Source organism: Geotrypetes seraphini, chromosome 17, assembly GCF_902459505.1.
Source record: "Geotrypetes seraphini chromosome 17, aGeoSer1.1, whole genome shotgun sequence".
NCBI classification, from domain to species: domain Eukaryota; kingdom Metazoa; phylum Chordata; class Amphibia; order Gymnophiona; family Dermophiidae; genus Geotrypetes; species Geotrypetes seraphini.
Genome location: NC_047100.1, coordinates 44,708,563 through 44,725,291, shown reverse-complemented (window position 1 = coordinate 44,725,291; position 16,729 = coordinate 44,708,563). Strand labels below are relative to the sequence as shown.

At 46.5% G+C, this 16,729-nt stretch overlaps 1 protein-coding gene across 3 annotated transcripts in view; it reads right to left on the bottom strand.

The window, feature by feature from the left end:
- The window catches only part of DOCK3 (dedicator of cytokinesis 3), a 694,894-nt gene that overhangs the window by 200,452 nt on the left and 477,713 nt on the right, over positions 1–16,729 (bottom strand). For all 3 annotated transcript variants that reach the window (XM_033926008.1, XM_033926006.1, XM_033926007.1), the window contains exon 34: positions 9,957–10,052. In XM_033926008.1, the coding sequence (XP_033781899.1) occupies positions 9,957–10,052 (96 nt within the window). The remainder of the gene's footprint in view (positions 1–9,956; positions 10,053–16,729) is intronic.

Below are 16,729 nucleotides of genomic sequence, written 5' to 3'. Positions count from 1 at the left end.
TGAGATGGAATTCAGAGACAACCTTAGGGAGAAACTTTGGATGTGTACGCAGAACCACCTTGTCATGATGGAAGACTGTAAAAGGTGGATCCGCAACTAGTGCATGTAGCTCACTGACCCTCCTGGCAGAGGTAAGAGCAATAAGGAAAAGTACCTTCCAAGTGAGAAACTTGAAAGAAGCGGTAGCCAAAGGTTCAAATGGAGGCTTCATTAAGGCGGAAAGAACTACATTGAGATCCCAGATAACAGGAGGGGCTTTAAGAGGTGGTTTCACATTAAAAAGACCCCGCATGAACCTGGACACCAAGGGATGAGCTGAGAGGAGTTTTCCATGGACTGGCTCATGAAAAGCAGCAATAGCACTGAGGTGGACTCTGAGTGAAATAGACTTGAGACCAGAGTCAGACAAAGAAAGAAGATAATCCAACAAGGTCTCCACTGCAAGGGAAGTGGGATCATGATGATGAAAAAGACACCAGGAAGAAAACCGTGTCCACTTCTGATGGTAACATTGCAGAGTGGCCGGTTTCCTGGAGGCATCCAGAATGGAACGAACGGACTGAGACAAAAGAGTATCATGAGAAGTCAGCCCGAGAGAAACCAAGCTGTCAGGTTCAGAGACTGAAGGTTGGGATGCAGAACGGTCTCCTGATGTTGCGTAAGCAGCGAAGGAAACAATGGAAGAAGAAAAGGCTCCCTGGAACTGAGTTGAAGTAGATGGGAGAACCAATGTTGCCTGGGCCACCGTGGAGCAATCAGAATCATGGTGGCTCGTTCCCTCTTGAGCTTGAACAAGGTTCTTAACATGAGAGGTTGAGGAGGGAAAGCGTACAGGAACAGATTGAACCAATCGAGGAGAAATGCATCCGCTGCCAGACGGTGAGGAGAGTAGAGTCTGGAGCAGAATAGGGGCAGCTGGTGATTGTGAGGAGCTGCAAAGAGGTCTATCTGAGGAGTGCCCCACTGAGCGAAGATGGACTGCAGAGTTAAAGGATCGAGTGTACACTCGTGAGGCTGGAGAATTCTGCTGAGCTTGTCCGCCAAGGAATTCTGTTCTCCCTGAATGTAGATAGCTTTCAGGAATAGATGGTGATCTGTGGCGCAAGCCCAAATCTTCTGGGCTTCTTGGCACAAGAGGCGAGAACCTGTACCACCCTACTTGTTGATGTAGTACATCGCAACTTGATTGTCTGTGCACAGCAGGAGGACTTGAGGAAAGAGAAGATGTTGGAAGGCCTTGAGGGCATAAAACATCGCTCTGAGTTCCAGGAAATTGATGTGATGCTTCATTTCCTGAGCTGTCCAAAGTCCTTGAGTTTGGAACTCGTTCAAATGAGCCCCCCAGGCATAAGGGGAGGCGTCGGTGGTGATGACAAGTTGATGAGGAGGCAGATGAAACAGAAGACCTCTGGAGAAATTTGAGGATATCAACCACCACTGTAGAGACTGACGAAGAGATGATGTTACAGATATGTGACGTGAGCAAGGATCCATCGCTTGGGACCACTGGGTAGCTAGGGTCCATTGAGGAGTGCGCAGGTGAAGACGTGCAAGTGGTGTGACATGAACTGTGGAGGCCATGTGACCCAAGAGTATCATCATTTGCTTGGCAGAGATGGAACGTTGTGGAAGCACCTGCTGAAATAGAGATTGAAGCGTTTGAAGACGGTTGGACGGCAGGAATGCTCTCATGAGGACTGTGTCCAAGACTGCTCCAATGAATTGAAGTCTCTGCGTGGGGATGAGATGAGATTTGGGTAGATTGATCTCGAACCCCAGCAAATGAAGAAATAGGATGGTCTGGTTGGTGGCCTGAAGTACTGTTTGAGATGAATTGGCCTTTATCAACCAATCGTCCAGGTAAGGAAACACCTGAAGGTGGTGGGAACGCAGAAAAGCAGCCACCACAATCAGACATTTGGTGAACACTCTTGGAGAGGAGGCAAGACCGAAGGGTAGTACCTTGTACTGGTAATGACAACGATTGATCATGAAGCAAAGGTACTGTCTGGAGGCCAGATTGATCGGTATGTGAGTGTATGCTTCTTTGAGATCGAGGGAACATAGCCAGTCGCCTTGATTGAGAAGAGGGTAAAGAGTGGCTAAAGAGAGCATTCTGAATTTCTCTTTGACTAAGCATTTGTTGAGATTGCGAAGATCTAGGTTGGGTCTGAGATCTCCTGTTTTTTTGGGGACTAGGAAATAACGGGAGTAGAATCCCTGCCCCTTTTGATCTAGAGGAACTTCCTCTATGGCGTTCAGAAGGAGGAGGGATTGAACCTCTTGAAGAAGGAGTGAAACCTGAGGAGTGTTCGAAGCAGACTCTCTTGGCAGACTTTGGGCAGGAAGTGTCTGAAAGTTGAGAGAGTAGCTGTGGCGGATGATGTTGAGGACCCACTGATCCGAGGTGATGGTTTCCCAACGGCTTATGAAAAGAGTAAGGCGTCCTCCTATGGGCTGCGGAAGGTGGGCAGTAGGATGGAGACTGGCTATGTCCTGGAGAACCAAGTCAAAAGGGTTGAGTGGATTTTTGTGAAGGGGGAGGCTTCACTTGTTGTTGCTGCTGTGCCGGTCTAGCAGCTTGTCTCTGTTGTTGCCTCTGACGCCTGGGTTGTTGTGGGGCCTGTGGTAAAGGACGAGCCACAAATCTACGCTGGTAGGCCGACTGCTGGCGAAAAGGCCTGGTAGGTGGGGTCTTCTTTTTGGTTTTGAGAAGAGTATCCCACCTGGTCTCATGAGCTGAGAGCTTTTGTGTAGTGGAGTCCATGGATTCTCCAAACAGCTCAGCCCCTAGGCAAGGTGCATTAGCCAGTCGATCCTGATGATTGACATCAAGTTCTGAAACTCTGAGCCTGGCCAGGCGATGCATGGCCACCGACATAGCCGTGGCCCGAGAGGTCAGCTCAAAGGTGTCATAGATCGATCTGACCATGAACTTACGGAGTTGTAAGAGCGATGAAGAAGTTTGGCGAAAAGCAGATCTTTTACGGTCAGGGAGGTATTTTTCAAAAGATGACAAATTCTGAATGAGATGCTTTAGGTAGAACGAAAAATGAAAAGCATAGTTCCCAGATCTATTAGCTAGCATCGCATTCTGGTATAACCGCTTGCCAAACTTATCCATGGCCTTACCTTCTCTGCCAGGAGGGACAGAGGCGTATACACTAGCCCCCGTGGATTTCTTTAAAGTAGATTCCACTAGTAAAGACTCATGGGAGAGTTGCGGTTTGTCAAAGCCAGGAATAGGTATGACCTTATACAAGGAGTCCAGTTTGCGAGGAGCTCCTGGAATGGTCAAAGGTGTCTCTAGATTTTTATAGAAAGTCTCTCGCAAAATATCATGGAGAGGCAATTTCAAGAATTCCCTTGGAGGCTGGTCAAAGTCCAGTGCATCGAGAAATGCCTTGGATTTTTTGGACTCAGCCTCCAAGGGAATAGAGAGTCACACATTTCTTTGAGAAAAGAGGTAAAAGAAGATGCATCAGGCTTAGAGGACGGATCTAATACAGTAGGGTCCTCGTCCCCTGACGAACACTCTCCCTCAGAGAGAAGCGGCTCCTCTGAATCACCCCACAGATCAGGGTCCCTCACCTGAAAACTACGGTCCCGAGACTCCGGTGTGGAGGGTTCTAGATGTCGAGTTTTGTGAGTCGACTTACCAGACCTCTGTGAAACGGTACCGGGAGATGTTATCGGGCGTGCCGGTGCCGAAGTTTGCACTGCCTGGTGTAAAGACCTCGGTTCCGGCGCTAAAACTGGCATGGATACCGAGGAAACTGTTTGTACCGGTACCGACAAAGTGGATGCCGATAAGAGAGGCTGCTCCACTGCCGGTACCGGAGGCTCAGACCGGACCGGGACTGGAAGGCTCGGTGTCAGAAGAGCAGGCAGGAGCTGCTGCAATTGCTCTTTAAGCTGAACTTGCAGGACGGCGGCAATTCGCTCGTCCAACGAAGGCACCGGTACCGCTTTTTTCTTCTGCGGTACCTTTGGTGCCGCTCTACACTCCGAAGAGGAACCCGAGGTCGAAGGGCTAACCTCAATCGGAGCGGAGCGCTTCCGTGGGCGCCTCGAGGTTGGCAGGATTGGGCTCGCTGCAGCTGAGACCGGAGGGCGCTCCAGCGGGGAAGGCTTCTTAGCCGGCTTACCTGAGGAATGCGACGCCGGCGCGGTATTGCGCGGTGTCGATGAAGTAGGTGCCGACTGCATCGGAGCCGAAGTCGGAGTCGGTGCTGCCGAATCCAACATCTCGGTACCAAACAATAACCGCTGTTGAATTTGGCGGTTTTTAAGAGTTCTCTTTTTCAGAGTGGCACAGCGGGTGCAGGTGGACGCCTGATGGTCAGGACCGAGCCACTGTAAGCACCAGTTGTGCGGGTCGGTGAGAGAAATGGGCCTCGCGCACCGCTGGCACTTCTTAAAACCGGGTTGGGGGGCATGAACGTAAAAACGGCTTCTGCCAAATCGAAGGCCGAGGCTTCGATGGTGGCAGCAGGCCCCGCCGGGGCGAACCCGAAAAAATGAGAAAAAAAGAAAAGAAAATTCTTCTTTTTTTTTAAAGAAAATAAGTAAAGAAGGGAATAAAATACCGAAAAAGTTTACGCGAGCGGGAAGGCGTTAGTAGAAAAAATTTTCAACAGCCGTTGAAAGTGCGTCTTCTTAGCTCCGCGGAAACTAAGAAACTGGGGACCGCGCGCCTCTGTCGGGCGGGAAGGCACTCGCACGTGCGCGGTGCGGCCTGCTAGAACTTTCCAAGTTCTTAGAGTGCAATCACTCTAAAATTGTCCGTACCGGGGCTCCGTCGGTGCCGTCACCCATCAGTCAAGAATATGCTGCCTGCTTGTCCTGGGATAATCCACTTTACCAATTGTTTTTTTACATTTTTGTGTGGACAAGCCCATAAACTGGGTTCCTTTATGCTCTTCTAATGATCAGCCCAGAGTGGTAATTTTGAAAGTTTTGAACTACACTCTCAAGAACTGTATCCTGCAGGCTTTACATGATAGACAGGTGTTGATTTACCAAATCCATAAAATTTTGTGTTTCCAAGACTATTCTCTGAAAGTGCAACATCACAAAGCATTTGCCTCAGTCCGTGCTGATTTAGTTAAGGCTCATTTGTGGTTTGCACTACTTTTATCCAGTGAAGCTGCACATTACTCATGAGGGTCAGGTCCATATCTTTCAAAATCCTGGCGAAACGCAGACCTCCCTTGCCTCAATTTTCCAGGCTCCATCACAATCATCATTGGATGCCTGAGGCCCTGAGACGAGTACTGTAGAAGGCCTGGATGGCGCAAATTGCACAGAAGAAACAATAGAAGGGCATGACAGAGATCTTTCAGTCCTGATCAGAGGGTTTTATATATATGCAAACACATTTAAAACTTTGAAAAGTCAGGATAATAAACAAAAGACCAGGAAACTGATATATAGCATAGGAAAAAGGGAATTCACTATTTGTGTGAGGTGTAGGTGAGGCAGGATCATATGGAAATCAGGATGTGTATAAATAATAATACATAGAAGTATTAATGACTCCATTTTGTATTAATCTTCCTCTATGTTGGTTTTTGCCTTTCTGTGTGTCTCTTCCTGGTGTAAACCATACTGAAGTTTTCCCGCTTAAAAAAGGCCCGGGATTCTAGAGTTCTTTGTGTGGACTGCCATGCCCAGGGGGGAATAAGAGAAACCTCATGGTCCTTGCATTTCAATGCTGAGTAGAGAATAATCTTTTTTTATGTTTTTTAAAGAATTATGAGATATGAATGAGATATGAGTGTGCTTGTGTATGAATGTTTGGGATCTCAGAATGTGTTTGATTATGTGTGTGAATTTTGGTTGTATCTTTACATATGAAATGTGCATATAAATTACTATAAAATTTAGGTTTTGAAAATTCCATAGGCAACATCTGGAAATGGTTAAGTTAAAGCCAGGGACACTGTTACCGTGGAAACCCCCTAGAGGCCCAGTATAGGAATTCTCATTAAGGGGGGCTCAAAACCCCAGGCTGTCAGTGTTTCAAGCAAAAGGGTCAGAAAACTGTTTTGATTTAAACTTTTAAAGAATACAGGCAGAGGAAGTTTTCTTTGGGTATATTATAATGTTTTATGCATATTCAGAAATTGATGTAAACAAAAATAGGATTTGTAAAACTTCTTTCTATGTTAAGAGGAATTTTCTTTGTTTAAACCTAAGGACAGCCTCTGTTGGCTGATTGGTCGATGAGGAGTGATGTCATACTGGTCAGTGTGAAGGTATAAAGGAACGCACCAGTATAGACTCTTTGAGATCATATTTGCCAGGAGAGATGTATATTGACATGCCTGGCGTTATATCTTCTTGCACAAATGCCTAATTAAAGATGATCTTGATAATTCTAATAAAAAATAAACAATTGGAAAATATTTGTGCAATTGTCATTATTCCCGGGCAACTAAGGGCAGGGTTTGGTAAGTTCTCTGCTCAAGTGGCACCCCAGATGGGACTGTCACTTTAGGGCGCGCTTAGGTCAGATTACCCTGCTTCGTACCTGAACATTGTGTCCACTCAGTATAGGAACTTTTTTTTACACTATTATTTTAGTATGTGTACACATGCATATATTTTATGTATGTGTATATGTGAGTGTGTGTATGTATATGTGTTTAGGTGCATATACTGTATATACTGTATACACACACAAGGGTAAATCTAAAGGTAAAGACAAAATAGAAGTAATAGTTTCAAGTTTATTAAAAAAATTTTTAAACCACTTAATCAGGTTTCTAAGTGGTGTACAATATAAAATTTACATAAAAATATATTAAAAGTCGGGATACTAGATAAAATCTAAGTGTCTTAATAATAATGAATAAAGAATTGAGAAAAAAACCCACTTAGTGAGACATATAGACCAACTTCAGACAATAGGAGAAAAGGGGAAGAACTACAATTGTAAAAGAAAAGTAAAACAAAAAAGGAAAATAGAAGTAACTGTGATCAACTGAATATATCACTTTTCCACATAGTCTCCATGCAAGATGACGCATTTGTTGTATCGCTTAACTAGTTTCTGCAATTCTGCAGAGAAGTTTTTTGGCTGCTTTCAAAGCCAGGTTCCTTTACTTCATCATGCTTTGTCTTTTGTTCTTCAGATTACAGTGATGCACCCATGTTTTATTGCCAGTGACAATTCTCTCCAGAATACTTGGATCTTCTTCATATCATCTCAGCTGTTGGGAACCCATCATGCTAAGACTTTCCTGTATCCCAAGTCATCATGCATTATGGCAAAGGCAGATCCATAGCTGATATTCAAATTTTCAGCCAATTGACATACCATTATCTGTTTTCTCTAATCAAGGCATCCGCCCTGTCAATGTCCTCTTGTGTGTGCGATGTTGATGGGCCACCAGAATGACCGTCGGTTACACTTATTCTTCTCGCTTTAAGCCTTTTTACCCACTCATAAATTCTTTCATTGATTCATGGTGCTGTGCCCATACCGTCAATATCTGATGGTAAATTTCCACAGGTTTTACTCCCTTTGCCCATAGAAAGCACACAACTGCACATTGGTCTTCGATGATGCATTCTTGCAACGGAGGATCCATGTTTCTGACCTTGTGGTTGCCACACAACTAAAGGCTGAGCACTGCACTGTGTGCATAGATGAACTATCCAACAAGCAACATATGAGTACATATCTTGCATTTCGCTAGCTCTGTTCTAGGTATCGTGCAATTTAACAATTGTCTTTTTGATTCACCCTCTTAAATATAAATCTATGAACACACATTTTTTCTACCCTTTTTGTAGTATGGCTGTACCCCAGCCATTGTTTTTAGACTTCTAGGTTTCCGTCATTCCACAGCTATCCCAGTGGAGTTGGACTTCTTTCAACTCGCTAAGATGATGGACTTATGCCACTGGTACTGGGGTCTTATTCCATTGTTATTTTTTTTCTTTGTGTGTATGGGGGAACTCTTTGGTGTACTTGTATGAAAGTAAGGAGAATTCTAATTGTGTAATGCGAGTGGTGGTGGTTAAAATGTGTCAATCCCATAGCTTGGGATGTTTCAGGAAAGGTGGGGGATATTTTATAGGAGATGGAACTGTGTGTTTGGTTTGTGGGAATGTGTATGGGTTACAGGAGGGGGGTGGGTGTATGTATGGTGGTTTGAATGATGGTTCAGGTATGTGTGGAAGGTGATGTATGCTTGCGACTCTTCTGTTTTGTCTGCATGGGGAACAATGGGCTTTGGGAGAGGTAGGAGGTCATATGCTGATTATTCTTATTATGATAAAACTTGTATTGAAAAACCTTGCACTGTAACTATGGCAAATTATAATCTGTTAACTGTATAACCTGTTACATGTATATTGTGAACTGGCAAGTATATTATGTATGTTAAGCTGTAATGTGATATTAAATAAATAAATGTGTTGTCTTATATTGGAGGTGAGGTGGGTCTCTCTTTCTCTGTTTGCCCTCCTGGAGGAGCTGGTAGCTGGGACAGCATCCCTGGTGGTTTAAGTCACGATTCTGCTTCTGTTGCTACTGATATAGTTATTTGATGAGTTTGAACATTTATACTTAGAATGTGGGAGGTATATCCTCTCCAATTAAAAATAAGATAATTTTATTTATTCTTCTTAGGAAACAGGCTTCCATAGCTATGATCCATGAGATCCATCTCACTTCCACAGAACATAGCAAGCTTAAAACCAGGTGGGTTGGTGATTACGTTGAAGCTCCTACTGTGGGCAAGGCAGGGGTGATTATTTTGTTCCATAAAAATCTGACCATTGATAAGCAATCTGTAGTGATAGATTGTTGTCTATTCGGTTCCCTTGCCTCAAATCTGGGCCTTACTCAGTTCATTAACGAACCTACTCACCATTGCAGGGAATCCTCTAGATCTTGTTTTCAGTTCTCTAGCTCTCGTGCTCTCTATCTGTGCACCCCCACTCCAGTTAAATTCCTTACCCTTGGACTGATCATTTTCTAGTTCTATTCAATCTTCTTTTTCCTCTTATCTCTCCTCGCACGGTCTTATCCATCACTGCTGCACTCAAGAGACCTCTCCTGATATGACTTTGCTTTCACTGAATCAGCAGTTTTCATAGTTCTCTTTTGGAGATTATTAATGACCATGTACCTCTTAAAGTTATAACAAGCAAACTCTCCTGTAATGCTCCCTGGCATTCTCCTTCACTTCCCTTACTTTGATCCTACATTCATATAGCAGAACACATCTGGCAGAAGTCAAGATCTGCTTCATCTAGCTTGAAGTTTAAAATCTGGTATAAGGAATACCATACGGCACGCTGCTCCACTAAGAAAATTTATCTTCTCGCATTAAACTGCTCTCATACACTTTTCTCCATTCCTCAGACTCTATCACCCAAATTTTCAATTAGCCCAGATTATGATCCTCGTCTTTCTTTTAGAAGCTCTAGCCTCAGCTGTTAGACAGAAGAAAGATTTTCTGAGGCTAGTCAGTATCATTGTATGATCTCCCACTGACATTTCCCTGATATCTGTATTGAACTTAAGATTTGCTAAAAGTGGTTCCAAATATAGGATGTAAAATAAGGTAGAGAGCATCCTTGCCAGGTACCTCTTTCTAATTTGAATGTTCTGAACTTTGCATATTTTTGGTAATGCACAGTGGATGGCAACCTCCCTCCCCAGAGAATCATGCAAGGAGAAGCATATTAGGGTGCAATTCAAGCTTCTTGCACAATGAGCCTTGTTCAATAAAGAATTTCCTCAGGTACAGAATGGGAAAAGTCTTTTCTAAATAAGGCCCTCAGTGGTGATGCGCCTTGCAGGGATCTTATGTAATTTTAATTATCTTATATAAATCTTTTGAGTTTTATGGCTTCCAGTGTATTTTTTTGGCTTTTAGGTACATTTGCTAATTGCATTTCTAGAACATATTTTTGAATACGAGAGTCTCCAGTACCTGTAGTCAAGCAAGCGCTCCATGAGGCGTGTGACAGAAGTGACAAACGAGATTCCAGTCTCCCGCCAAGTTTCCTGTTCAATCTTCTCCAACAGGCTGATGGAAACAAAAATAAATGACATTTCCACGAGGGACTGGCACCAAACACTGCCTTATATTGCCTTCTCTCTCTTCCCAGAGAATAGAGACTTACTGAATTGAACACTCTTACCTAGGATAGGGCCCAAAGAGCTGAGTGCTATGCCAGGAAGCAGCAGGAAGCAAAGACAAGGAAATGATTTAATTAGCAGCGAAGAGGAAAGATACATATATAGACACAAACACATACAAAATGTATAGAAAGAAAACCACTAGAGCGCACTAGGCCTTCATTTGATTTTTTTTTCCTGATCCTATTTTTCTAGACAGGATTCTTCCTACCTCTTAACTATGCTATGCATTCCTGCAACTCCACCCCAAATAATGGTACAGACTTATAGTTAAATATTAAAAGGACTCTGTATAGAAAATGCAGATTCCCCACCTGAAATCTGAGGTACTGATGGGAGGCTGGATGAATGGGGATGTGAGTGTAAGCCTCCTTGAGATCTAGAGACCATAACCAATCGTTCTGATCTAGAAGGGGATAAAGGGATGCCAGGGACAACATGCAAAATTTTTCTTTGATCAAAAATTTGTTGAGAGCATTGAAATCCAGTATGGGCTGCAGATTGCCCATCTTCTTCAGAACTAGGAAGTAACGGGAGTAAAAACCCTGCTCTGCTGTTCCAGCAGAACCTCCTTGATGGCACGGAGACAAAGCAGAGCTTGAGCTTCCTGAAGAAGAAGGGCGGTCTGGGATGGATTGGAAGGATACTCTCTTGGAGGAAGCTCTGGTGGAATCTGAGTGAAATGAAGAGAGTATCCTTCCCTGATTATTGACAGCACCCAGAGGTCGGATGTAATGGTCTCCTATCGATGGTAAAAATGATGGAGACGACCTCCAATGGGAAGAGGAGAGGACAGAGGCAGAATAATGGAGGTTATGCTCTGTCTGAGACAGTCAAAAAGGCTGAGAAGCCTTTGGTGCAGCAGAAGGCTGAGGTTTCTGTTGCTTCTGCTGTTGCTGCTGCTTCTTGGGAGGCGCTTGAGTGTAAGGAGCTGCCCTTGGAGGATAACGCCTCTGATAGGATGGAAGAGGTCGAGAAGGCTTGGAAGGAGCTGGCTTAGGCTTTGGTCTGATGATGGAAGCAAAAGATTTCTCATGCTCAGACAACTTCTTGGTGGCGGCCTCTATAGATTCATCTAAGACGTCACTGCTTCACAAGGAATACTGGCCAGACGATCCTGAATGTTGGGATCCATATCAATAGTGCAAAGCCAGGCAAGGCGGTGCATCACTACTGAGAAAGCAGTGACCATCGAGGAAAGTTCAAATGCATCATAAGATGACTGAAGAAGGTGTAATCTGAGTTGTTCCAAAGTAGCAATGACTTGCTGGAACTCTAAAAGCTTGTGTTGACCAAGGTCTTTAGAAAAACGAGGAAGTATATCAATAAAATACTTGAAATAAGTAGTAAAGATAAAATTATAATTTAAAACCCTGGAGGCCATCATTGAATTTTGATAAAGACGACGGCCAAACTTGTCCATGGTCCTGCCCTCTCTGCCAGGAGGTTCGGTAGCATAGACCCTGGAAGGATGACTCCTCCTTAAGGAAGATTCCACAAGAAGGGACTGATGAGATAATTGGGAGTTCTCAAAGCCCTTGCAATGTACAGTTCTATACCTCGATTCCAACGTGCCTGGAACAGCAGGAATAGCATAAGGAGTCTCCAGGTTTCATTTGAAAGTCTGAGAAAGAAGCTTGTTAAGAGGAAGTTTGAGAAACTCCGCAGGAGGCCGAGGCATACTCATTTCCTCTAAATACTCCTTAGTGTATTTGGAACCAGAGTCCAATTTAAGATCCAGGTCCTCAGTCATTTGACAGAAGAAGGAGGAAAAGGACAACTGATCTGCAAGAGGATGGCTTCGAAAGGGACTCGACCTCGAGGAGCCTCGAGTGGAGAACAAAGGTGATGCCTCTCTGGAGTATTGATATCCCAGCGAATAATGGATTGGGCCAAGGCACTGGAAGAAGCAGAGCCCTCAGGTTCTGCTATTGGAGTCCTGGATCGAGGAGTTGGAGGCCTCGAAGAGCTGGAAGGCCTGGACAAGGAAGGCTTCTCCCTGGAGAACCTGCGCCTCGATGAGGGCCTTGACCGGTGATGAGAGTGCTGCCTGAAAGCAGGTCTCGTGCGAGGTTGAGGAGACTTCACCCTATGCCTCGAAACAGGCAATGCCTTATGTGAGGATATAGGGATGGATGCTGTAAATCGAAGTCCTATAGACTGTGGTTTGAATCGAGGAATCTCGAAACACTCCCAAAGACTCGGCTACTTGTATAGAGTGTGAGGATTACAGATGAGACACTCGCAAAGACTCGACTCCTTGCATAGAGTGTGTAGATTTAGCTCGAGGCACAGGCAAGGACTCGACCTCTTGTGAGATTGCTGAGTGCCCAGGCTGGACTGCAGGAAGCAGAGTCGAGGCAGGACTGTATTTACTCAGTAACTGAACTAATTCCCGCTCTAAAATGGTCTGGATGGTAGCCTGCAATTGTGGATCCGAGTCTGAAACTGGACCACTTGCTGAGGCTAAAGGCTCAAAGGACGAAGAGGAAGAATGCTTTGACTTGGAGTAATGATGTTTATGAAGCTTGAGGACCACCGCTGGAACTGTATGCTGAGGTATCTGACCTGAGGGAAGCTCAGGAGAAGACTTGGCAGATTTATTGAGGTCGAGGATGTTCCAAACGAGGAAGGTCTGATGAGAGTCGAGGTCGAAGTCGTGGAGGCAGGAGGACACCCCATAACAGGCCTGACCGAATCGGAGGTCGAGGTTGAGGGTGTAGTAAGGGTTTCCATACCGAAAATCTTCTCTACTTGAACTCGAAGATGTTTGAGGGCTCGAGGTTGAAGGGTAGCACAGCGAACACATGACTCCGGGCAATGGTCAGGCCCCAGACACTGAAGGCACCAGTGGTGTGCGTCAGTGAGGGAGATTGCACGCTGGTACTGGCTACACTTCTTGAAGTCCGTGACCGGCCGGGACACAGAAGGAAAAATAGCCGCCGCAAAGTCGAGGCCCGCAGGCTGAGGATGTGGGACAGGGCCCGCCATCACTTGACATAAAAATTCAACTTTTTTTTTTCCAAAGACCGAAAAAACCCCCACAGCGACACAATAATAAGAAATAAAACACAAGTAGCATTGAGAGAAGGCATGAAGCGAACTAAGTTCAGCACAGAGCATCAAAGATGGACTTCTTGGCTCTGCGGAAAACTGAGAACTGAGGAGACGTGCCCTGTGCTGGGCGAGAAGGCACTTGCGCATGCGCGGCGCAGCAAACTCAAAACTTCTGAATTTCTTCAAGCAAGTCTGCTTGCGAGGCTGTCCACATCCAGGCTCTGTGGATGACGTCACCCACTTGTGAGAATAGGCTGCCTGCTTGTCCTGGGATAAATATCTGTCTGTAAGACAGCTGCAGATACTTTGGCCAGTCCTAGTAGAGCTGCATGCAGGTCTCTGGAGTGGCCTGATGGTTATTGCGGTGGACTGCAGAGAAGGGGGGAACCAGGCCCATATGCCACACTAACTAGCACATTTGTGGTGGAAAATATGATCCCACCAAAACCCACTGTACTGCCATACAGGTGAAACCTGCAGGCATAAAAGCTATTAGGGTGATGGACAGGTGGGTACAGTGGGTTTTGGGGGAGTTTTGGAGGGCTCACCATACAGGAGATATGGTGAGATGTGTAACTGTCATGCTTAATGTGAAGTTCACAGCAGTGACCCCTCGGGTGCCTCACTGTTCTGCTGCCATGTCTGTGTGGCTAGCCTATTAAAAATGCTGGACCATACTACATGCAAATGGCTTGTTTTGGACTTTTTTCGATAATGGGTAAAATTTAGAGTCTCGCTGGACAAAATGTCTAGCTAGGCCATTTTTGAAAAAAAAAAAAAGGATGATGTCTTGCAGGTTTGAAAATGAACATTTTCTCCACCCAATTTTGGGATGTTTTCTGAAAATTTCCAAAGTCGAATTTAGATGTCCTATTGAAAATGCCCCTCTGAGGAAGTAATTTTACAAATGTATTCTGTGCATGAAATGCTTATTTACATATGCAAGTAAGGAGAAATTAGGTTCTTACCTGCTAATTTACTTTCTTTTAGCTTCTCCAGACCAGTAGAGGTTAACTTTACGAATGGGTATATATCTAATCATGACCAGCAGGTGGAGACTGAAAACAAAACTTTGGGACAGTATATCCTAGCCCCTCCTCTCTATTTCCCTCAGTCTGCCGAATAGCCAAGCAGAACCAAGAACTGGAAAACAACAGAGAGAAAAAAACAATACTCCAAAAGGAGTAACAAATAACATACCCAAAATGCTGTTGGAAAATGCAGAGGAGAAATTCCCGAAGGAAGAATGTCCCCACAGCTCGCCAGCTAAGCCAGCCGAGCCACAGCCGCTGTTCTTCAATTCTCCCCGGCCCTAGAAAAATACTAGAACCCGCAGCAAAAACCAAAAACTGCCCGCGCAACAGCCCCAACAACAACAACAACAGACAGGGTGGGGACCTCTACTGGTCTGGAGAAGCTAAAAGAAAGTAAATTAGCAGGTAAGAACCTAATTTCTCCTTCTTTAGCACTCTCCAGACCAGTAGAGGTTAACTTTACGAATGGGACGTACCAAAGCAGTCCCTCTCACGGGCGGGACCCCCGAAGGGCCGATACCAGTACACGCTCACCGAACACCTTGTCCCGACGCGCCTGCACATCAACCCGATAATGACGAACAAAGGAATGCAAGGAGGACCAAACCGCAGCCTTACAAATATCCACTGGAGGCACGAGCGACGACTCAGCCCAAGAAGCCGCCTGACCCCGAGTGGAATGAGCCTTGAGAAACTCCGGAACAGGCTGCTGTTTCAGAAGATAAGCGGAAGCAATCGTCTCCTTGATCCAGCGCGCAATAGTAGCCTTAGAAGCGCCCGCTCCCCGACGAGGACCCGCCAGGAGGACAAAGAGATGATCGGACTTCCGGAATTCCTGGGTCCGCTGCACATAAGAGCGAAGGACCCGACCGACATCCAACTTGCGCAGCTGCCGTTGCTCAGAAGAGCCCTCCCGACCACCCAAGACCGGGAGAACCACCGATTGATTGACATGAAAAGGAGAAACAACCTTCGGCAGAAAGGAAGGAACAGGCCGCAAGACGACCCGCTCCCTAGAAAACTCCAAGAAGGGAGCCCTACAAGAGAAAGCCTGCAGCTCAGAAACACGCCTAGCAGAAGTAATGGCCACCAAAAAGACCGCCTTCAAAGTAAGGTCCTTCAAAGAACAGTCGTCCAAGGGCTCGAAAGGCGGACGCACCAAAACAGAGAGAACCAGATTAAGATCCCAAGAGGGAACCGAGGGCCGTAGGGGAGGCCTAAGCAACTTGGCCGCCCGCAAAAACCGAATCACATCAGGAAGAGCCGATAAACGCTGACCTGACACCAACCCTCGAAAGGCAGACAGGGCCGCAATATGAACCCGGAGAGAAGACCAAGCCAGGCCTCTATCCAGGCCATCCTGCAAGAACTCCAGAATGTTAGGCAGAGAAGCGCGAAAAGAGGTCACTCCCCGCGCCCGACACCATTCCTCAAAGAGACGCCAAACCCGCACATAAGCCCGAGAGGTAGAAAGCCTCCGGGACCCCAACAGTGTAGAGATCACCTTGTCTGAATATCCCTTCTTGCTAAGGCGACCCCTTTCAAGAACCACGCCGTAAGACAGAAGGGAGACGGGTCGAACATGGGAATGGGACCCTGCATCAGAAGGTCGTTCGAGAGAGGCAGAGGAAGAGGATCCGCTACCAGGTGCCTCACCAGATCCGCATACCACGGACGGCGAGGCCAATCCGGCGCCACCAGCACCACCAAACCCGGATGGTGAACAATGCGAAGAAGCACTCTGCCCACCAGCGGCCAAGGAGGGAACACATACAACAGCCCCTCCGTTGGCCACTGCTGGACCAGAGCATCCAGACCCTCGGCCAGACCGTCCCTGCGACGACTGAAGAAGCGGGGCACTTTGGCGTTGCCACCCGTGGCCATCAGGTCCATCAGGGGCTGCCCCCAAGCCTGCACTATCAACTGAAACGCCTCGGCGCCGAGACACCACTCTCCTGGATCTAGAAAGTGACGACTGAGGAAGTCTGCCTGAACATTTTCTACTCCGGCTATATGAGAGGCCGAGAGGTCCAGCAGATGGGATTCCGCCCAAACCATGAGCAGAGCCGCCACCTGCGCCACCTGAGTGCTCTTGGTGCCCCCCTGACGATTGACCTAAGCCACCGCCGTGGCATTGTCCGACAGCACTCTGACCGACTTGCCCAGCAACAGGGAGTGGAAAACCAACAGCGCCAGACGGACCGCTCTGGTCTCCAACACGTTGATCGACCAGGCGGCCTCCTCCGCGGACCAGGTGCCCTGAGCTGAGTGACCCAAACACTGAGCCCCCCAACCCAGGAGACTCGCATCCGTCAGGAGCACCGTCCACTGCGGGAAATCCAGACCCACCCCCTGAACTAGGTGAGGGGTCTGGAGCCACCAACGCAGACTGCAGCGCGCCAAGCCTCGCAGGGGGACCGGAACATCCATCCCGTGCCTCTGGGGAGACCACCTCCGGAGCAGAGCATACTGG